General features: G+C 36.0%; 1 protein-coding gene across 3 annotated transcripts; it reads right to left on the bottom strand.

Annotated features, from left to right (window-relative positions):
• Positions 1-4,371: 4,371 nt before the first annotated feature.
• Positions 4,372-21,904, bottom strand: LOC136830724 (protein phosphatase inhibitor 2-like). Of its 3 annotated transcripts, XM_067090519.1 has the most exons (5): positions 21,547-21,904; positions 16,692-16,859; positions 14,515-14,609; positions 13,151-13,336; positions 4,372-5,875 (listed from the first exon to the last, which is right to left on the bottom strand). In XM_067090519.1, the coding sequence occupies exons 1-5, from the start codon at positions 21,627-21,629 to the stop codon at positions 5,868-5,870; spliced, it is 540 nt and encodes a 179-aa protein (XP_066946620.1). In that variant the 5' UTR covers positions 21,630-21,904; the 3' UTR covers positions 4,372-5,867. The 3 variants fall into 3 exon arrangements, with proteins under 3 accessions (XP_066946620.1, XP_066946618.1, XP_066946621.1); XM_067090517.1 differs by lacking the exon at positions 4,372-5,875 and having other exon boundaries at positions 7,721-13,336; positions 21,547-21,876; XM_067090520.1 differs by lacking the exon at positions 4,372-5,875 and having other exon boundaries at positions 9,449-13,336; positions 21,239-21,636.
• Between the last annotated feature and the right edge of the window lie 1,122 nt (positions 21,905-23,026).

Below are 23,026 nucleotides of genomic sequence, written 5' to 3'. Positions count from 1 at the left end.
TGCAGGGTTTTAAATCCCAATAAGTTTAAGACAAAAAAAAAAAAAAAAGCAATTCATTCCTGTCTGTTTAGGTAATCTTGATTTTCTATAAAATCTGGTACAAATCCAGGTCAGGTAGCTGGCATAGGTTGTTCAGTTTCTTTTTAGGTGGGACCAACTCCTCAGTAGCAAGATTAACTGAGACAGCCAGAGTGAGGCCACTTTACTGGAAGTAGGATGAGAAAATTCCTAAGAAAAATCACCTTCGTGGAGGAATTCACTGCCTCACAAAACTAAAGCAGGTAATTGAGAGTTGCATTTAATTGATGTTATAAGTGAGAGTAACTCTCCTTTAATTTCACTCTAAGCATTTTCTTTAGTTTGATATACATGTATAAATTGTATATAAATGCCTTTGATTTAGGTTAGGCTAAAGACTTACAAAAATATACCTTTGATTTTGATAATATAATGAAGTTTTTTCTTCAAGAATGAGCACACATTTTGATAAGTAAATGGACTTGGTAGCATATTGTGAAAGAAGTGGAACATTGTAGTGATGTTATTTCCACAATTAATAATTGAAGAGTATTTTTCAGTAAAAAATGTATCATTTATTTCTACTGTTTGTATTCAGAATGTTCTTAGGTAGCCAAGTACTTTATTTGCATTTTTCCATGCAGATGAAAGTAGAGGAATTGTAAGTACCATGGATGCTATCACTTCACTTGGTTCAGTAGTATTGAAGTAAGGTCAAGCCCCTTTCATAGATTAAAACATTAGAACTTGAGTCCTTCCAAATTAGTGGCATAATGTTTATTATGGAATTACTGTAGCAAAAAAAAGGGCTCTATCTGTGATGTTGCTTCCTTTGAAAGTTTCAGTTTCTGCAGTTTAAACTATAAAAAAGTGGACAAACAAACAAACAACCTAAAACATTTTACAGAGAAAAAAATCAACAAATTTATATTACATAGAGAAAAAATAAAAGAGTTAAGAAATTTGTCACATTCTGTTTCAATTGATTTAGCTGCCAGTTTTCTTCCACATCACTTCACTCGAAATTCATTGTCACAGGTAACCGAAGATTCACTGATTTTAATTACCAGTAGATGTAAAGCTTCATAGATAAGTTAATATTTTTGACAGACAGCTTTTAAAATGTTAGATACTAAATATTAGTTTTTAAATTTTGCTTAATTTTCTATCATCCTTTATACTAGTTTTCAAATTTTACATAATTTTCTATCATCCATTATACATCTGTGCTATTAGTACAACTTTGTGGGGAGTCTTGGCTCTTCTAATAATGCAGTGTAAAAAGTTAATTCCTACTTTTTTTGAGCATTGGATTAACTGTATCTGATATTGTGATGAACTTTAGTTTTTATTTGCAGTATATTTTAGCACTTTAGGAATGGAGGACTCTCAGTCACATGAAATTATGAGGCAATTTGATATCAGTGATTTCTTGTTTTAATGTCAAAATTTATCATTTTGATGGCGACACTTCATTTTTGTATTTGCCCTTTTTGCCAGAAACATTTTTAGAAGAGATGATAAGGATGGCCAGTGGAGTAGGCACGGTGTTTATTAATTGGACTTCCTAGACAAACACTGTGACAGAATTACATGCTGTTTTTCTTTTGGCATTTGCAAACAAGAAACAACAGCTTCTAAATGGGTTTAGTTAATAGCTTTACCACCACCCAAACCCCCTTTAAGAGGGAGAGTGGAGGAGTGAGTCACACCATGCGAGTTGAAGCTCTAAAATAGGATGCTTGATTGTGGTCTACCTGCTTCGTGATCTGTCTGGGCCTTACAGAAGAAGAAGAAGAAGAAGGGGAGAGCAAGCTAGCCTTATGCTGAACAAGCCCCCCATAAGAGATGCTTTTGTGTCCAAGGAGTTCTTGGAGACTACACAACCTGTAGAGCAGCTACCATAGGTCCCAAGGAAATAATGAAGACTTGTGGCCAATGTTCCTTTGGTAGAATGAGGTGAAGATAGTCTAGCACTACCAGTTACCTGGCCTCATTATCTGCAAAACCAAAAGCTCTTGTACAGACTGGACAACCATCCTCTCACAAGACAAACTATATGTCTACTTGATCTCTTCATGAAGCCAAAACAAAGGATGCTCTCGCATATCTCATGTCTCCTGGCATTACATAGAGATGCCAGTACTGTGACCCAAGTTCAGGTTCTCATTAGAATGCTGCTGCAAGGCTAGCACTGGCATAAAAACATCTTGACCAACTTGGACCAACTTGACACCAACAAAGTCAATGAGAGAAGGCACCAAAATATACTCAAATCTCTATTCAAAAACTGCCGGGTTCTGTTTTTTGTCTCAAACTCGTGAATGAGAACGAGAGGGATGCCCAGCCATCCTAGTGCCAGACAAGATACAGAAGTTCATGCAACTAGCCAACATGCTACAAGGAGAGGATGACTAACGGAACAAGTCTTGGGGGCGAGATTTTCATTCAGGGCTCTACAGTGCCAGAGCTGGACTGTAGAGGGGCAGTTACATCCCAGTGTAGAGGCCAAAGCTCCCAAGGTGGGCAAGACATTTCCAATCAGCAGTGAGAACTCTCATAGAGAGGTCCATGCCTTCAGTTGGTAGACCTTGCTCAGGGTAGAGCAACAGGCTTTCACTGCAGGGACTGAGAGGAGCTTGTCTCAACAATATGGATGAGTAAATATGAGAGCTGCTGACTGTAGCTCTGACCAGAAGGAGATCATGTGTACAACAGCTGTAGGAGGTAAGTCCACTTCCCTGGAAAACATTAGTTGAGGCTACTTCAAAACAGACACAAGTGGGCCAAAGGGGAATCCTGAGTGACTTAACCAATAGAGGTAGCAGGTTGCCATACATTTGGCATGGGTCAAAATGGAGCTACCAGGGTTACCTCATACCAGGAGTGGCAATATAGTTCATCACTGCAACCCACTGTCCAGATTGCCCCAAGATTTACTGGATGGCATCTTCTAGGCAGGTTAGGTGTCAAGAATGGGAGAGCAGAACAGCAGGACCTTCCTCCTTATCCATGTGGTACACAATTACTGGAGTTCCCCAGAGTTCATGAAGGCTTTCCCCCACATGAGAAAGTAAGGACTAATTTGTCCCAAATAAATACCCTTGGCAAATGAGCTAGTCTGCCAAAACATTCCTCCTTGCCAAACTTTCCCTGGCTGATAGCTTAGTGGTGTGGTGAGCCACCTACTCATGCATCTGTCCACACACCCGAAGCAGGGATCACCTAATGTGTACTGACCCCTCCTTTGATGTGCCCGAGAACGGAAGCACCTAGAGAGATGGGAAGTTAAAAGAAACCAATTAGGTTCTAATCATCCCACCACTAACGAAGGTCCTCCCTCACACTTGACTGAAGGACACGATGTAAAAGGGAGCGTTGCTCGAGGCCAGCCATTGCTGCTTATGGAGTGAGTGTTGGTAAAGTGCCCAAGTCATTCAAGCTTCTTCAAAGATGACCAGTGATAGAGGACAGCCTGCCAAGCCAAGCTTATTGTGCCTGTTGCAACAGCAACCATGCTGTCGCCTCTTCAAGCTTGCTGAAGAGAGCACCTTACCAATAGACTCTATGCTACTGTCTAAATCAAGATGCCCAGTCCAGTATTTGCTTGCTGCTTTGCTACAAGATCCAACAATTCTCATTTGTAATTATGTGATCCCCAGGTCATGACCAAAGGCATAGAAGCAGTCTGCTGGAAGAACTGACACCAGCCAGCTGTAGGGATACTGCAGATGATGTATTCTCTGCATGGGGCCCAAATTGACAAGGTGCACACTTTTGCATTTAAAACAGAGATACTACCTGCAAAACTTTTGTTTCTCTATCTTGAACCAAATCTGTAGCATAAAACTCGTGTGACAGAGGTATCCAGCCCCCAATTGACTTCTCACGTAAGAGCCAGTTCATCAACTTCTAATGCATTCTTTTCCAGCATTGCCTCTACTTCTACCAACAGGGCCAAAGCTTTAGGAGAACCTGTAGGGTAGGCCAGCAACAGAATTGATGGCCGAGAGAGATGAGGTCTACAGTCCCTGAAAAGTACTCTGTAACCATTCTTAAGGATACACACTACTCGAGGTTTAAATCCCCATTGTCACCAATCACCCCAGTGGCATGGAAAGTAATTCCCTACTCATAGTAGCAGGAAAAGGGAAGGAACAATCTACCTTTGTGTCCCCCTCCCTTCCCCTCGAGCTCTAGTAACAATACAATTTGTACGTTGTTTTATGGTTATTTGTTTATTAGTGCATATGTAAAGTACAGTTTTGTGGTATGAAACATGACGAAGAAGCAGCTTGCCAAAATGTTAACAAATAGTCTATGCATTTTAAATAAGGATAAAAATACTCAAAATAATATAAAAAATATATTACAATTTTTCATTCTTATGTTATACAGTAAATGGTTAGTACAAAATCATACTAAAGCAGATTTATTGATTTAATCAAGGTACTGAATTCAATTTAATCCACTTAAACAATCTACAGATAAACTGATCTATTGTAGACAAGCCAAAAATCTTGACTACTTTTAACCATGAATACTTCGAAAGATATCTCTGTATAAACAAATTTTTTTTTTATTGAAAAACACATAACAGACTAACACTGCTAATGATACTTGTCTGTATTTCATTCGTATTTAATGATGTTATTTGCCTTTATCATCATTACACACTTGAAAGTGGAACACTACCTTGCATAGTACTAATTCCTGATAATCCTTAAAAAAAAAAAAAAAAAAAATCTCAAACGATACATATATTCAAATACATGTCTAATGCAAACTTTCTAAACTAAGTGAGCTACTTAAAAGCAACATTTACCAAGAAGACTGGATGTAATTAAAATAGTACATTTTCAAGGGGAAATCCAGCTAAACCAATTGTCTTAACTCATAATATACAAACAAAAATTACTTGCACAGCACTGTACTGCACATTACATTGTCTACACCACACCACCTTACTGGAAAGGCTGTGAAAATTGGCGTATGTTACAACGGGGGGGTGGGATTTTAAATGCTACCTGTGCTGTACTTGGAAAAACAATACACGGAACCTTCCTCAAACATTCACTTTGGTTATATCCGTCTGTTAAATGACTCTACTTGGACTAGAAGTTTCTGCAAGAAAGACACTGATGAAATGGAAATTAGTATTACAGCATGTTACGCAGTACACTCAAAAGACAATTTAATCAGAGATACACAGCCATTCAATGCACTGAACGTAGGCTCTTATAGCATTGTACTGTGTAATTCAAGGAAAAACTTGAGTAGAACAAAATGTTCCTAGTTATTAGCTCATTTAGTTCTATTGAAAATGAAGTCTTTCAATATATGACAAAATTTCATAAAACAAAAAAAAAAGCATGTCATTAAATTTCCAAATACTAGTAGATTATACACTTTTTCAAAGTATCACATGCATGGATCAGCTAATTAAAACATAGTCCCAATGAAACCAATGACATTTTACGGTACATACAAGAATATACCAAAGTCAAAATACAATAAAAGAATCATTACTGTGACATCAACACAACTCACCGACTCATTATTTTCATAAACTAAAATGAACTGACTCACAAGGTAATCTGGTATTCTCCATATAACCGATACATCTAAAACAATGTATTCCTGTACATTCACATCAATCTGAAGAAATTTGGTAGGGGTAATTGAGAACATGAAAGACTGACAAGGAAGAGCTAGCAGATTGAAGTAAAGTACACTGAAGACCAATACATTCATTTAAACATCCTCTGCGCTGCAGTTGACATGGTATCGGACATCTTAGAAATGTGATGCCGTTAAACTCTGTCTTGTTCTTTACCAGTCTCTGCCATTTAGCTACCTTAAATAAAAAAAAATAAAAAATAAAGGAATTCCTCTCTCAAAACTATTGTCTATTTATTAAGGAATGCCACAGACATGAAAGTGTGTTTTTGGGATATCTCTTTTTTTTTTTACATGTAAGGAGGATACAAATTATAGTGTTTTGCCTGGCTACATTTTTTGCAACAAACTTACATGTGTATATACAGGCTTACTATATATATATATACAAAAATATATTTTTGTATATATATATTATGTATCTTAGCAACCAACCCTCAACTCAGTGTTAAAATTGTATAAAATTTATTTGCTCAAGGTGGAAATTGGGTTTCAGTCTTAGTAATCTACCACTGAGACAGAAAAGCAGGATGAATTACTTATCTCATCATATTTGTACATTACTTGGCACACTTGCAATATAAAATTTCTACAATTCTGGAACAATTCATGTGCCATGGTAAGAAAATGTTATCATATGTCTTTTAAGATCCTATGGCTTAGTTATTTCCAAATCTCTAGGAGGCAAGAATCATGTACTTCAATATCATGAGGCAAATAAAAACTAAATTTGGATTCACACTGAATAGGGGAATGGTTATTTACTACATAGTGTATCCATAATGTTGGTGGTACCGAAAATGTGTCTTAAAATACAATCATTATAGACCGAGACTTTTTCTCAAGATGACATATTGTACGGTGTTTATCTTGAAACAAAAATTTACAACTCATTACCTTATATAAGCATGGTATTCTAATACTGTAAGACTAGCTTTACGCCTTCAACTCCATTTTAATCTACAGCACACCCTATCTTTGAGTTAAAACCACATTTGGCTATACAACTTTATTAAAAATATATCAAAGTTTATTGAAAAGTATTTATTAGAAAAATGGGTGATAAATTTCAGGCATGCAACCTTTCAGTATCTAAATCACTCAAAAGCTGTCTTAAGAGTAACCCCTTAAAGCTTACATGCTGCTTTGCTAGAAAACATTTTCTCCACTTCATAATTCAACAGCTTAAAATGAAGCTTTAACAGTAATCCAGGTCCTCAACCATTTTAAACCTGCAGTAACAAAGACTGACATGCTGTTGCATTTAAAAAATGATTATCAACAGCCTGAAGGTTAAATTAAGGAATTACCAAGACTTCTTGCATACATTATCTACCATTTTATATTACAACCTTTCCAACAAATTTTACTCCACACTTTTACACCTAAAGGTTCAAGCAGTGCTAGCAGAAATTAGCTGCAAGAGAGAGCTGCAAGTTGTGGTAAAGCTTATGGAAATACAAAATCATACTTCACAATTCACAACACATAATCTAAAACACTTACTTTTGATTCTAAGTGTCCAGCATTATTCTGGACTAATCTACAGTAATGTAACAATAGCAAAGCAAAGAAAAACTTTTACCAAATTCAGATAAATAAAACTGGTCTACTAGGGGAAATAAAAGGCTGCCACACTTTTAACCAAAGAAAGCGACAGCATGAGGAACCTGACCAAATTCATAGGTATTGTACTAAATAGAAAATAAAGGGTAACAACAGGATCTTTCCTTTTTAACAAAAGGAAGGTCATTTGAATTTACTTAAAATATCAAATAACTAACACTTATAGCTTGGAATACAACAAAGTGCTCTTCATAACCACACTATCCTTCTACTTATAAGTAATGATGACCCTGCATTCTTTATTACAGTAAAATGCTTAAAAATATTGATATCCAGTTGTCAACTTGATACGTTAACAGGTGAAGAATATGTGTTGTAACCATACAAAACTAGACAATACTGTAATGTATTTCAAACTTTTTTTTTTTCTTTCTTTCAAGGTACATTATAATGCACATTTTTCAGCTAACTTGAAAACACCAATGAATAACCAATTCAGTGCACAAAAACTATATGAAGTAATAAATAAAAATAATTCTTGATGATTCAAATTAATCTATTTTAACAAATTTTTGAAGGAAGCCAGAAAAATACACAAAAGGCAGAGCCAGACATCCTTGAATCAAAAAATTGAATGCTGTTTAACTATAAGTACCATATTCCCTTACATAAGATAAATTAGAAGGAACAATCATATACATACGCTTCAGACTAACAAGAATTGCCAGGCACTAACTACAGTTTCTCAGCACAAAAGCTTTAACTTATTTTTAAAAAATGGTAAAATAAGAATTCTTTAATGAACTACAGAAAATTAAAACTATTGGTACCAATTATTTTTGCCAAACTGCCACCTTATGTCAATTGTCTAATTTGATAATTACAATTATTATTACAATTCAGATTCATCTTCTCTATGATCACTGGAATATAAGCTTTACTTTTAACATATAACAACCCGTTTTTTTGTGTACGTTAGAATGAAAGTTTTGGGAGAAATGCTTTTACATCCCAATTGCTTGTTTCAAAATCTTATGATATACACTGCACTCAGATTTTGCATTATGGCTTACTTGTGAAAAATCCCAAGAGGATGATTTGTGTGAATTGGCATATGGTAAGCCTGCTAACAAGATTAAAAGAATCGGAAGTCTGAAAGTTGAAATGGAGAATGTCAACAGGTCATGAACTGACCCCAGGGATGCTGTTGTGGCGGCTGTTAAAATCAGAACCACGTTCCTTACATTAACTCAAAAGTTCAGCTCTTTTATTTCCTAAGTGCCTGGGTGAAGCTCAAAGCAATATGAAGTTTAACCAAATTCATTCTTGAATCATTTAAAAATTTAACTGTAAAGCTTCAATTTAAAATGAAGAGATACTGATATTGTTTGCATATCCCCTCCCTCAATTTATTTTGCTGCTATAGTACACCACACACTTACTCCAGGGAATCATATCATGGTCCACATGATTTTGAACTTGAGAATTTTTCTTCTTTTCACAGCAAACCAGCAATCTATTAAGAAAAGTCACTGGTGTGTCTCTTTTAAATAAAAGTCATTGGTCTCTCTATTTAGAACCAAATTCAAATTGAAAATTGGACTTACTCATGATTCTGTAATGAAAGCTAAGGGGATAACTGGGCTTACAGCTAAACATTTGACTAAAGTTACCTGCAACCGAGCATTGTAATTTACACTAAGTTACCTGCAATTTAGCACTGTAATTTAAATAAGCAGCAAGTTTAACTGACAAAAGAAATGTGCTGTTATTTGCCCTAAAAATAAGACTTTTTGTCAAATGGAATATTACCTTTATAAGGAAAGAGTACTTGTAAAAAATTTTTAATAATGTTGACTTTTTTTGTTTAGGAGGAGAGGAGGGTTGACTGTTTACAGCAAGCACAATGTATAAACAGTTCATAAGGTTCTTTCACTGCATTTAAATTTCCATGAGTCTATAATGTAACATGGCAGACTGATTAAACTACTTTAATAATGACATGGTAGACTGCTTATACTACTTACATTAACAAAGTTTTTGCCTTCAACACAACTCTCACTTAACAACATATAATGTATGCCAATAACTTCTAACAAAACTTATTTCTTAGTTAAAAGTTTGTATTTGCCAATTCACACTAAACATTTTAAAGCTATTTACAAATACATATACTGTACATACATTTTTTTTCTTTTCACACAATTTATTCGAGCAGCTTCCCAAATTTGAACAAGCACTTGACAAGGGGACACATTTCTTGATGAAAAATTATATCTTATTATCAGGGAAATACAGTACTTCAAAAACAGAACTAAGAGCATATAACTTGAAACCAATTTACTGGTACTTAATATGTAAACACTTATTATAAATTACTCGATACTAATTGACAGTACCAACCAATGAACTAATTCACTGGTGCTTGGTGTATAAGAATATTACGTACCAGTACTTTGTACAGTCATATGAATGTAGGTATTAAAATGATTCAAAAACTAACCAACTGTAAACTGGAGAGGAAGTTTAGTTTGCATAACTTACCATCTAAACCCACAACAGGTGATGGCTATAAGGAGTTCAATAATAATTAAACCTATGCTTAATAATAATGCATATATTGACATTGCTGAATTTACTGACAGTGTACTAATTTCATCAGGGTGGTCAAGCTACTATATTGAATTATCTTTTCTCTTAAAATGAAATTCATAATTTTCTCTACTAATAAAAATGGTCAAACTATAGCATTACAATGCCAATTCATTTTAGGGAGGTACACAAAAGGCTGAAAAGGACTTAACTGGGCCAAAAACCTAATTACCAAATCAACAAAAATTATTTTCATCCATTTCAATGCCTACAAAAAGAAAAATATGTTGACCCTTCAAGAAACTCAATCCTTTTTCTCTAATGTCTTGAAAAAAAAAAATCAAGTATCCACATCCATTCAGCTAATGAGTGTATGTGTAGGGGTTATGTAAGCAAGGGGTACATAATTCAAATTAACCAACCGCAATTCAAAGTAACTTCAGCATATCTTTCATCTACCCATGGCTAGAATCAAGCCACAGACTTAACCTAGTACAATGCTCCTTGGTTTCAAATGGAACTGCTTTTCATTACTCGCTTGGAAGATAATAGCTTGCTGAATCACCTATATATTACCTCTTCTCTGGGATTAAGAAATGTCTTTTCATCCGATCTTTTTTTTTTTTTTGTGGTTTTTACAATCTCCTGTATTATGTATTTAGTGTATATACTTATCTGTAATGCTAGGTACACATACAACATACCTATATACACTACTATACTGCAACATCAAGAGACAACATATAGCTGAAGTGTGACAACTACTTGTAAGGTCTGGCAACAACACAATGACACATTACCTTTGTGAGGTTAGAAACACATTTGAATATTTCAGAGGTAATTTTAAAAGTCAATGCTGGATTTACAGTGATTTGAGGGCTGGTTACAACAAACACACATAAGCATTCAAATCAACAACCCTTTAGCGTGTTTGCATTCCCTGTACATACTGTGTCCGTTTGAACATGAATATCTCGCGTCACATCTGTATCAGTTCTAATTTTTTAGATTTAAAGCAGTTATTTAAAATGAGCGATTTCCTGTCAAGAAGATTAGTGTGAGTGCAAGTGAGAATGAATGTGTATATATATACACAATTTGTTGGACAAAATATACTGCAGAACTATAAATGGAAAAAAGAATATTTGATATTTACAAGCACTCCTAGTAAACTGTAAATTTGCTGACCCCATAGAACACAGAAATACAAGAAAAATCATACAAATGTAACAATGGTTTTTCAAAAATCTGATGCTGTAAAATTATCAATACTTGTATAAAATTTAATCTGCCACCTGGGATTATATAGGGTTGAGTGCAAATAAAGGAAGGATGAAAAGTCAGGTAATGTTGAAAGCTATTAAAGTGGCGTATGGTGAAATTTACAGTTTATAGGCACTACCTGTATATATATACATATATATAAAACTAAAAATATAAGCGTGTATAACTATACAGTATATGTATATAGTACATGCATACACACACACATTGTATACTGAATACTACAGTCCTAACATGTAAATTTAAGTGTTTGTATTTTCATATTTATAATAACTGCTGGAGCACAGAGAGCCAAGAGTGTTGACAAATTCCATACACTGTAAGTCATGTCATTTTTCTTAATATCAGAATACAAAAAAAGCATACCTATAATTTCAACAACCATCTACTATGCACCCTCATACTCAACAATTCTGGGTATCATATTAGTAGTGCAAAATCTTTATGTAAGTTTATCAGCATTCTGACACCCGCAGTGAGGAACTGGGGACATAACCTGAATATATCTGAATCCCACTTTTGGGGGAGGCGTTAAACAGACACTGAACCAACTGTTAACGGCTGAAATGTGCATGCATGTATAGTATACATTACGTACCGTATTTGGGAATTGTGGGTTACTGGTTTTTCGTTTCACTTTAAAAAGATGGATAACTCAGATCATCCAAGCAGGAACTCATGGTAAATAAATATTTCATTAGTGTTTTATACCAAATTCATTTACTCTTTAAAGTGTGTCCTAGTAATGTAAGCACCTAATCTTAACAATACAACATACCCCTATCTGCTAACTGAATATCATCAACCGGAAGAAGAAATTCCTCATCTACATGTTATTTATAGTTAATGAAATGGGTTACCCAGACCATTATTAAAGTAATCAGCTTAAACCTAGAACTAGACTTGAAACTTTCTATGTTTAATAACAGATGCGAGTTAAACCACCCTGATTTGAAATAAATTATGTTCAGCAGACTTTACTCTATGATGTGGAACAGAACTATATAAAAATTTTCTCATTAGTAATTGAATGATTTGATAAATAGTTGTTATTGCATATATCACTGGATTCTATAAAAGAACACAAAAAGTGCAAGGACCCTGGAAAATAATAGAATAACACAATAACTAAAGGACATGAAAAAGTTATAAAATACAAATAACCAAGGTCACAAAATACTCGAGTTATTCACTCTAATTCCATTGAAGTTATTAGGTCCATGAAGATTTATGCAATAAATTTAACCTGTATTCATGCATGATTATGTAGTATACATGATTATGTAGTATACAAAAAGAATAAAGTACAAGTGTTTTAGAGGCAAATATATTTAACGATAAATAACTATAGATATATATAAATGTGTATATAGTTATATGCCATATATAAATATATAATTATACTGTACTGTGACCTTACCTGTAAGAGGTCATCTGTTTCCTACTATTCCTGGAAAATCAGGCTATGCTTTTAACAAAATAAAATGATTGGGTATTTGCTTGAAAATTTATAACTATTATTACTGTACCTTTATTACCATTAACATGTTAAATGTGATTTTTTTTTATAGATGGCACCACTTCTTGAAACAAAAGAAAATAAACCATTTACGCAAGACTATCTCAGACAACCTTGCATTGATATGATAACTTTAAAATTAAATGCTCTACTAGAAGGACCAATGTTAAAAGACAACCAAACCATAGTGATGATCAGCCATTTTTAATGTAGAAAAATCTTGGTGGCTGAGAAGCACAAACTACTAACCTACCAGAGATTATAGAAGGTTTCCAACAAGAATGATGACCAAATGACTGTGTTTAGGGGAGGATGCATGTGAGCAGGGTTGGTAGCTAGTAACTAGCAGCATGAAATCCCATGTGGGACTTAACAACAGTAATTGCTTTGAATACATCATATAGATACAGTACTGTAACTTTTTTCCCAATCCTCAATCTCCTGATGCCTGCTCCTCCCCTAAAGCCATCTCCTCATTGGGACTCGACATACTTGAGTTTTCTCCTTCTGTCACATCATCCATCGAGCCATCTTTCTTCTCTTTCACAGCATCGCCTCCGTTGTCCTCTTCATCCTCATCCTCCTCTTCATCATTCTGCATCAGCTTTCTAGCAAGTTTGACAGCATAGAATTCATTGTAGTGCTTCTTCCTTTTCATTTCAAATATTTTTCTTTTCTCTGCAATTACAAATAGTTCTGTCATAAAACATGCTTTCAGACACTGTGTAGTTGTTTATGTTAGGCAGATATACTGGAATTACAAGCTACAAAATTGCTAAGAGAATAATGGGATAGCTTATGCAGATTGTCGGGTTAAAGTTCTTGACTACTAGGGCTGTCATGAAGGAACTGTGCCTATAAAAATTCTGATTATACTTAAATTGCAACTCAAAAACTTGTGATTAGATACCCCAAATTACCGAGTTACTGTCATTAATAAATTGCAACTCTTAAATACACTTTATGACTGGATACTTAAACGTTTGAGCACTTTTACCAAACCACTGAGCCACTGTTAATTAACATTATTACTACTTGAATTGAATGCCTGAACAAAACTACAGTTTGATAAATTGCAATGCTTGAAAATGAAATTCATTCTACAAGCACAGCCTAGTACAGTATAACCTACCAAAAATGAAATTTGCTCAGTAAGTAAAACCTAGTTTTATTTTTTTACTTTTATTTATTTAACATAAAGAAGGATTACAGACTATGTACAAAAAGTGATTACCCTAATATTATCTGGGCTAACAAAAATGCAACTTCCATGATACATGAGATATATGATGAAGTCACGTTTTGGGGACGAGATTTTACAGGTCACATGCTATATGAGATTGGATCATATGCAAGTATATACGGTACATACTTTTGACGAGGTAGTTGCACTCTAATGACCCCTACACGTGTCAAAAGAGGAGGACTCTGAGGTTAGTAAAAATATCAGCTTTCTGAAAGTATTGTTTTTACAGTACTGTACGTACTTGGCCTTACTAGTACCAACTAACTTCTCTTAAAGAATGTTAAGGCTGCTGAAAAGTTGAACACAACATTATGGTTCCTGCAAATGTGGGGAACTCAATTTTTCTCATGAAACAAGGTATGCATTCATTCAAGCCATGACAGACAGATACAGCCAGATTTCCCTTGATGCACACCTATTGTATGCATGATGGTCAATGTTTCTTAAGGTCCAACCTGGAGTGCTATTTACCCAGCTCTACTCCACTTTAAACCTCTCATTTGTATGCAAAGCCCATGGGCAAGCTTTTTAAGTAAATACAACTCCAGCAGTGGTCTGTTTATATTAAAAATTCAAGAGAACTTTACTTTAAATGTACTAATCATCTTACCCCTCTCTTCTGGAGAAATATCTTCATCTTCACTTTCCAACTCCTGTTCCACTTCAATGAGAGCTTTGGGAAGTTCCGAGCCACCTAGCTGAATCCTGAAAAATAGACGTTGAATCTCAAACTGTACAATGTCTTTTGATAAACACAAAATGATAAAACTGATTCTATTTGTTTCCATCGTATTAATATTACCCTCAGAAACATCTATGTTGGTATGCTATCAGTTCAAATGCACTACGCCAAAACTGTTAAATCCATGGTGATTCACCGTGGATGTCCTTTCACAGAACATAATTTAATGTTCTGTCACCAATTACACAAATACCACCATGTTACCAATTACAATAATTTTACCGAGCTTATTATTACTAGCATAAAATATCAAATAGTACTTGCTTGTACTTATTAATTACTGTATCATGTTTATTATAACTATTTAATAAAATATTCAAACCTCCTCTCACTATAAGCATCAACTTTAAACAGAACAAAACTTAAAACTGACAAACCATTAACCCCATGATCAATCCCTTCAGACATACCGTATATGCAGTCGTGCTGCATAACAACTATGATGACTGCATATAAGATTTTAATGGAGCTGAAAAACTCTTGAATAGCAACTCGTAACTGTTGTTAGGATGCAATTGCATCTTGTGCCTCTCATGTTCTGATGTAAACGAACCTACTGCAATGCCAGTCATATAATAGCACAGTAGTACACACAAATATGTACTGTGCAGTTCAAAACACTTGATGTTACTAATACACACCTATCTTATCAAGTGCAAATATTGAAGTACTGTCCACTAGTTTTCACTAGCAGAGTACTGCATTGTACCCCCTCCAAAAAAATTTTTAAAATACCGTAAAACTGTGTTGTGAGCATCACAAGTGTTGTGTTCACCAAATCTCTAAAATCATAATTGTTCTTGTCCAATTTTATCTAGCCATCATTTTCATCAATATCTCCCAAGCATGCAACATAAAGTCCTAGTGATGCCAGTAAGATGGTACAAAATTAATGACCTGGAAACCAAGAAACAAGTGCTAAGCACTACAAAAGATGTTAAATCAGTGTGTAGGTGTATTCAAATTTTCTCATAATCAGAGCAGTGAAAATGTACAGTAACATTATGCATGTGAAGTATGGTGTAATTGCATAGTGTGTTAATTGTGTACAGTCTGCCAGCACTACAATACAATGGTACAACTAGGAACAGCCTCCACACCCACTCACCTCTCACTGGAGTCTCCATTCCAGCAATCTTCATTCATGGCAAGTGCCCTAATACGACAAGTGTACCACAATTTTTTATCTTTATTATGGTACTAGTAACTGTTTTTATCTTTTGCCTATCATATTGTACAGTTCTGTGCAATCAAGTATTTGTGAGAAAGCAGAAGTCTTTGTAAAAACCATACAAACTAGCCTAGTCTGTACAGTCCAGGTTTGTAAAAGGTCATACAACATCCAAATCATATTACTGTACTTGTTTTAACAGAACATAATATTGTTAAATAGCAGGACTGTATTCATTCAGTCAACAGATTACTGAATCTTTATTAATAAACATATTATCATTACTGTATTACGGAACACTGTCTGCATTTCTTAAATGAGATTGAAATACTGAATTAACCACGGCATAAAATATAAAAATAACGTAGCTCTTTTAGTGAAATGGCTATATTTCAACAAAAAGTACTGCATTTAAAATTTATAAGTACATTTACACACAAGCAATTATCTTCCACTGAAAATTTGTATGAATGTAAAAATTTCCAACACTGTAATGCTTTTCTAAATTGGTGAAGCCCATTTACTTTAGTCTTTATTTTGTTTTTTAAAGGCTACAAGCCATGGCAGGAATGGTCAGACCTGGCACCAGTTTTCAATGGCATGTTTTCCATCAGAAAACTTTAAGAATTACAGGGAGCTTCTACACTGATATTTCTGTAATTTTCATTCAGTAATAATACTGTAACTAAATTTAAATGTTTGTTTATATCAGACCATGATGACTCATAATTCACAATAATACTCATCAGAGACAACAAATAAGACAAAATCTCATTCCAGGCCTACTCCAAATTCCAATATAATAAACTCAAAAATATAAAATCATTCTATATCATGCTATATAACTTTTTGCTTCAAACAGTACAGCACTTACTTCTTAGCAAGGAGGTCAGCATCCAAACCATCATTCTCATCTCCTGAGTCACCTTCGTTATAATGAGTGTAGGGAGTTTTAGGTTCCTCTATCTTCATGTGACCATAGTCTTTGTCCTTTGGATGTAAAGTGGCCAATATGTTCATTTCGTCCCATTTTGTCTCTTTCCTGGAAAGGTAAAACCATTTCAGTTACATTCCCTAGACTAATTTAACATGAAGACTTCTTACAAATCAAAAATTTTTCCAAACAAACCCACCAATCATCAGAACCCTATTTTGTAGTCACAATGCCACCAAAACTATATATTCATGTCCAGTAGACTACGGAAGTCAAGGAGATAAGCATGACTGATGGTGCGTGACACCTTTGGTCCACTGGCAGGTAATAATTAACTTCCTTGTTCACACAGACAGATTGACAGTGAGAATGAACGGATGGGGGTTGGGCACTTACATGATTGGTGGTTTCCATGAAAATTTTATTGTATAAAAATTTCATTTGTTTCATTACAAATCCATAAATCATATAGAAGTTAGGAAAAAGTCAAGAACTTGAGAGTCACAGATTTGCAAGGGTCCAATGGATCCAGTGAAGCACTCAAGAGGCCTATATGTATTTGGAACTAAGGCTCATTAGTGTTCTTAAGGGGTACTGTTAGTAGCTAAAAGTTTGTACTTGACAGAAATCAACAATCCAATCTGGTAAGGCCACTGAAGCTCATAACATCACCAGACCATGTCTTTTGCAAATGAATGACACATGAACAAAGGTGATGATTAAATGGATGAGGAAGAAGACTGCACTACATCATCTGCTTATAGTTGAATATGCCCCACCCATTCCAACAGTCCCAGCAAATTTAAACCCATCCCCAAGCGTATAATTTCTCCATGGCGAAAACCAGCAATGTAGAGTGATATGTCCAGGTAGGTCTACCTGTATTTAAAATGTTTGTGATCTCAACATTCTTCTTGAAGGCTAAAGAAGATGAGAGGTCTCTGATGTCATGAACACCTACTCACCTGACTAGCCTTGCCCTCAGAAACCTTTGAATATGCAGATTATCTATTTCACAGATTTCATCTACTGGTTTGTCAACAGGAAATCTGGAGTCGTCACGTCCCAGATGTCTTGTACCCTTCAGGTGATAGTAGATGGCTCTCAATGGGAAAATGGAATATAAAATTTAGGCCAGAGGCCAAGCACTGGGACCTGTGAGGTCATCAAGTGCTGAAAGGGAAATTGGGAGTAAAAGGTTTGTTTGCTCACAATGAAACAATTATTAGGAGAGGGAGGAAAATGAAAGAGAATATGAACTAAAAGGAATGAAAAAGACATTGCAGATGGGGGCCAAAGGGATGCTGCAAAGAGCCTTAGTAATCGAGTAAGGTGCACTGACCCAACCCCTATGGGGTCTCATTGTCCAACCTGGTGCATATGAATAAAATGGGCTACAGTCCTAGTTTTGACAGGCCTTGGAATAAATCTGCTTGACAGGTCAACTAAAATTCCCCAAAATGCGAAAGGTAGCAGGAAGGCAGCTTTCATGGTCATGAGATAAGGGATGACTTTCAAAGCAGTTCTAGTTAAGATTATGGAGGACTAAGCAGAAGGCCCCATTTAGGCAAAAGGATCAACACATGAGATAAACTCCTCAAAGTGGTAGAAGACCATTCTCAAATCCATATCAACAGTCATTTCAATGACCCAAAGGTCCACTACTTGTAAGAGGGCTGCCCTGTACCCTATGAATGAGGAAAAAGAATTGTTTCTGAAGGTGTATAAAGCAGATGTCTGCAATCAATGGACTATTAGTGTTGTTCAGATACAACGATGTCCAGTAAAAGGTTCCCCAAGCTAGAATTTTGAGACTAAAATAGGCAAACTCAAACAACTGGGATGCTGAATAAAATCGGGGAATCAAATACGAACTCAAATTGTACATGAAGGTAAGATTGTGCATTAGGAAGATTTGTATAGCTGTATGGGCATGGATCATGGTATGACAGTGAAACTATATCTAAAAGATTTTGTCAGTTTGTGAATAAGGCTTTAAAAATATTATGCATCATAAGGCACTATGTGTGAGAAGAGATACCATAAATAAAATTACATAAGTGCCATATATAGATGGGATAATGATGAAGGGATGATAAGAGAAGGCTTGGAAAATCTCAGAAGAACAATTCATTACAGTGTCAGCTAGGTTGCTGTGGGCAGCATTAGAGTTGAAGACCGAGACCTACTTGGATGAGAAATAGGAGTCATGGCAGGAGATGAGTGGAGATTTGTGTAAGATAAAATACAGACTGACATGAGTAGTGTTGCATGGCGCAGGATGCAATGATGATAAATTCTGATACATGAAGGTTCTTATGCATCCCTACCCAGGCAGTCCCCAGTTAACGGTGGGGGGTTCTGTTCCTGGCCAAGCGCTGCTAACCAAAAATCGGTGATAATAGCACTAATAATCCGCTTAAAGGGATATGGGCACTGCTAACCGCATATCAGTCCCGCTAACCGGAGATCGGTGCCGAAAATCTAGTTAAATCGGCGCTAACTGGACATGCCAAAAACTGGATTGCCAGACGCCATACAACTGGATGCTGCCAGGAAGCAGGGACTGCCTGTACTATACTCAGGGACTGGAAACAGTTATGAAAACTAAACTTAAGGTTTTAAGACATCCCAAGTCAATGGCAAATTACTTACTGGAAACACATCAAGAGTGGAAGAGTGAGAATACATTTACCAAAACCATTTAAGGACTGTAATAAAGTTTGCTGAGTGTAACTAGATGACCAACGGTTGTCCTCAATAAGATTATGTGATATAAAACCTGTAGGACGATTTCTCAAATGCATTCTTTCCTTAAAATAAACTAATTTTACCATATCACTGATAGGCTTGGGAGTAAAACTGCATTAATATCCAATGATATGGTACCTTAAAGCGGGTGGTTGAGTCATCATCAATCCTAACTTTCTTAACCAACAGAATTACCCTTGAACCTTTCAGTGCATGGAAGATGCAAGTTCACGTTGCATAAATGAATCTCTTCCGTCATAGGAAAGGCAATGCATTAAGCTTGCATAAACTAAGCAATCTAAAAAGGCAATATGTAAGTTTTCATAAAGTAGACAAGTTCATGGACTATAATTACAGTGATATCAACATAACTCATTCCACATTCCCAGTACGTCTACAATACACAGCCTAAGGGTCAGAAAGCATGAGCAGGATGATGCTGTTGCAAAAATGAGAATGGACTTGGATTAAAATGAGCATTTTTCTTATAAGTTATCTTGGCAATCTGAACATAATTTAATGCCATTTGATGGTCCTTACTACAAAAAATCTGAAAAAATAAAAGGTTTAGATGGTTTTTTTCCTCAAACATGAAAATAAGTAAAACTTGAAACTACTACCACGGCCTATACACCCTTCTAGGGTCAGCAACTTTCAGTTTACATGCAAAATGGGTGCCGTGTTTAGTACCAGCCTTTTGGGGTTAACGTAAAACATGAAACAATGACATAAATACCATAAACATTAACAAAAGACATAAACATAAACGAAAACACTGACAAAAGGCAGTAAATATTCTGGTCGGTGACTGGCAGGAACCAGGCCGTGGTAGTAGTTGCAAGTTTCACCTCATATTAACCTAAAACAGTGTTGCGCTAGGCCTATTCCACGTCAGTTCAACAGCATAATACTAAAACTTAAATTACAATATTCTTTACCCTTAGCCCTGGCTGAAATGGCCTTCGCTACTCAACTTCTTTTGGACGACACCTTTGCTAAGTAGGCTGTCAAAATAAAAATTAGCCTGATCACAAAATAATTAGCATCGCCTAATCACCTGGGCCTCCCAGACAATTTTTGCATTACACAATTTTCCTTCATTATTGTAAGAAGCCGTAATTTGGCCTAGTAACCTACTGACTTAGGCTACTGGTATCTAATCTAGACGACTAAATAAGGCCTATTTATAACGGCTAGGAACAGCCCTATGCTATCAAGACTAAGCTACCAAGCCTGCCTATTAGGCTCTTTAGCCTAGGCCTAATCATTTGGCAAGGTACCTAAAGCTTAGGTTAAGCCTATTCCTAATCCCAAACGGAATCCAAAAAAAAAGTAAGGGAATAACGGACCAAAGCATATTACCACCAACATAGGCCTAGGCCTATTGTACATACACCTAGGCCTACGTCCCATTAAGCTTGGTAGGCTGGGATAAGAGCACAATTATAGAGTCCAGGCCTAAATTTTCCAACTCAAATCTACATATGAGCCTCTCAAAGAGATCCCCAGGATTAAATATAATATTTTCCATCAAATATATGCAGTATTTTCCCAGTGGCCATAGTAAACTTGGCAGGCTGGGATACGATCACAATTGTCGAGTCTAGGCCTAAATTTTTCAACTCAAACCTACATATGCGCCTCCAAAACAGCCTCTCAAGCTTAAATACGAGATTTTGCATCAAATATAAAGAATACTTTAGCTTTAGCCACAATAAACATCCCTTAGACCTGACCTCATTCGCTCAGGAAATGAGCGGTAGGCCCAGCCTCATAGGCCTATAAGACACACGTAACACAACACTTATATAATAAAACAAAGTCCGCAGGGCGAGAAAATGGAACAAACAGCGCAATTATGTCACGGGTGGTCTCTCTTCGGGGTCGAGGAGGAAGCCCGAAAATATATTATTAATCGGGGCGAATGGATAGGTAGGGCTTCCTCTCCCTGACGGAGGAACTCGGCCTAGAACCAACCGGGCGCATTAGGCCTACCCGACGACACCGCCTCCGCAGGGAGGATCAATTCCCCTTTTCCACTTACTCTCGCGGCCTCCCGTTGCCTTCGAAACTCGAAGAATTCTTAAGTATGCCCTTCCTGGGCTGCTTGTGCAGATTGTCGGCCATTGCCTCCGCTGGTGTCACTAACAGTGACGACTATTGGTCAGTGGTCGGGAGAGCGACTAATCATATGATTGCTCTCAATGTCCCTCTGGGGGCGCCGGATTTAAATGGCCCTTTTGCGTTTCCTTTGGGACACGGCGGCAGTTTGGTTTCCTTGCGTCTTTATTTTACGACGTAACGCTATTTTATAGGCAATTTCTATTAGAAAAGTAAACGGTGAGGGCATTTCGCAATGATCGGCGGAGCGACTAATCATAAGCTCGCTCTCAATGCCCTCTGGGGGCGCCGGATTTAAATGGCCCTCTTGCATTTCCTTTACGAAATAACGACAATAACGACATTTCATATATTTTTTCAATTAGAAAGGTAACTGCTTAGGACGTGTCGCCTGCCTGTGATAGACAAAGCATAAGATTTATTCAATAATTCTGCTGAACTGCCGTTTTGCCTTTCCTTGCCCCCTTGTCAGTACGACATAACGACATTTTATCGATATTTTCAATTAGAAAGGTAAATGCTTAGGACATTTCGTCTACTGGTGATAGACAAAAGATAAGGTTTATTCAATAAATCGGCTGAACTCATTGATTTGACAGTTTTGACACATAGATTTACTGGTTTTGGTTTACTACGCCCCGACTGGTTTATTCGCGTGGAGTTGGGTACGTTCCGTACAAACATATTGTTTAAATTCAATCTAAATCTTAATTTTTGTAAATAATCAATATTTTTATAAGCTATATTTGATTAGAAAATATATAAAATATATTTTTACTATTTATTTCTCTTCACATCATTTTAAAGCCTTTTTAGATTGACATCTTAAAGACTCTTTGACTTTTATCTGCAAATAATGACACTGTTCGTTTAGGAAGCAAAACTTATGCAAATCGGATGCTCATAATGCGAACAGACAAGCAAAGCAGGTGTGTGTTACTTATGGTAAAAGGTAGTATGTTAGGGTAGAAACAAATAAACATTAATTGAATGATGAAACATATTACCCAATGACCTTTGTTTTTCGTGCTCAGTGTATCTTACGGTCATTACTTATTCCCTGCAATGTTCTATAAATAACCGAGAGCTAGAAAGGGACCGGGCAAAATATGCTGTAACCTTGCCGCCTCTAAATGTCACGCGTGGGTCAAACTCAGACACAGACTTCTGATAACGCATATGCCCGACAATTAAACCCAGTCTGTATGTAAATCCGATAAATTCTATGGTAAATGCGTCACCTGGAAGGGAAAACCTTCCCAAAACAGTAAAAACTACGTTAAATTTAGCTTTTAAAGTACGAGCGACCCGTAAAAAGGTCAAATATGATCAGTGGGAGGAATATGAAATGGCATGACTCACCCCTTGCGTAATGCTAATTCCTTTCACTATCAGGCGATATC

Source organism: Macrobrachium rosenbergii, chromosome 47 (genome assembly GCF_040412425.1).
Source record: "Macrobrachium rosenbergii isolate ZJJX-2024 chromosome 47, ASM4041242v1, whole genome shotgun sequence".
Taxonomy (NCBI): Eukaryota; Metazoa; Arthropoda; class Malacostraca; order Decapoda; family Palaemonidae; genus Macrobrachium; species Macrobrachium rosenbergii.
This window is presented reverse-complemented; position numbering and strand designations above follow the sequence as displayed.

Coding starts and splice junctions, on each gene's coding strand:
- LOC136830724 (XM_067090517.1), bottom strand. CDS start 21,629: ATGGCCGACAATCTGCACAAGCAGCCCAGGAAGGGCATACTTAAGAAT. Junction 14,610..16,691: donor GCTGACCTCCTTGCTAAGAA/GTAAGTGCTGTA, acceptor TCTATTTTTCAG/GATTCAGCTAGGTGGCTCGG. Junction 13,337..14,514: donor TATTTCTCCAGAAGAGAGGG/GTAAGATGATTA, acceptor TTGTAATTGCAG/AGAAAAGAAAAATATTTGAA.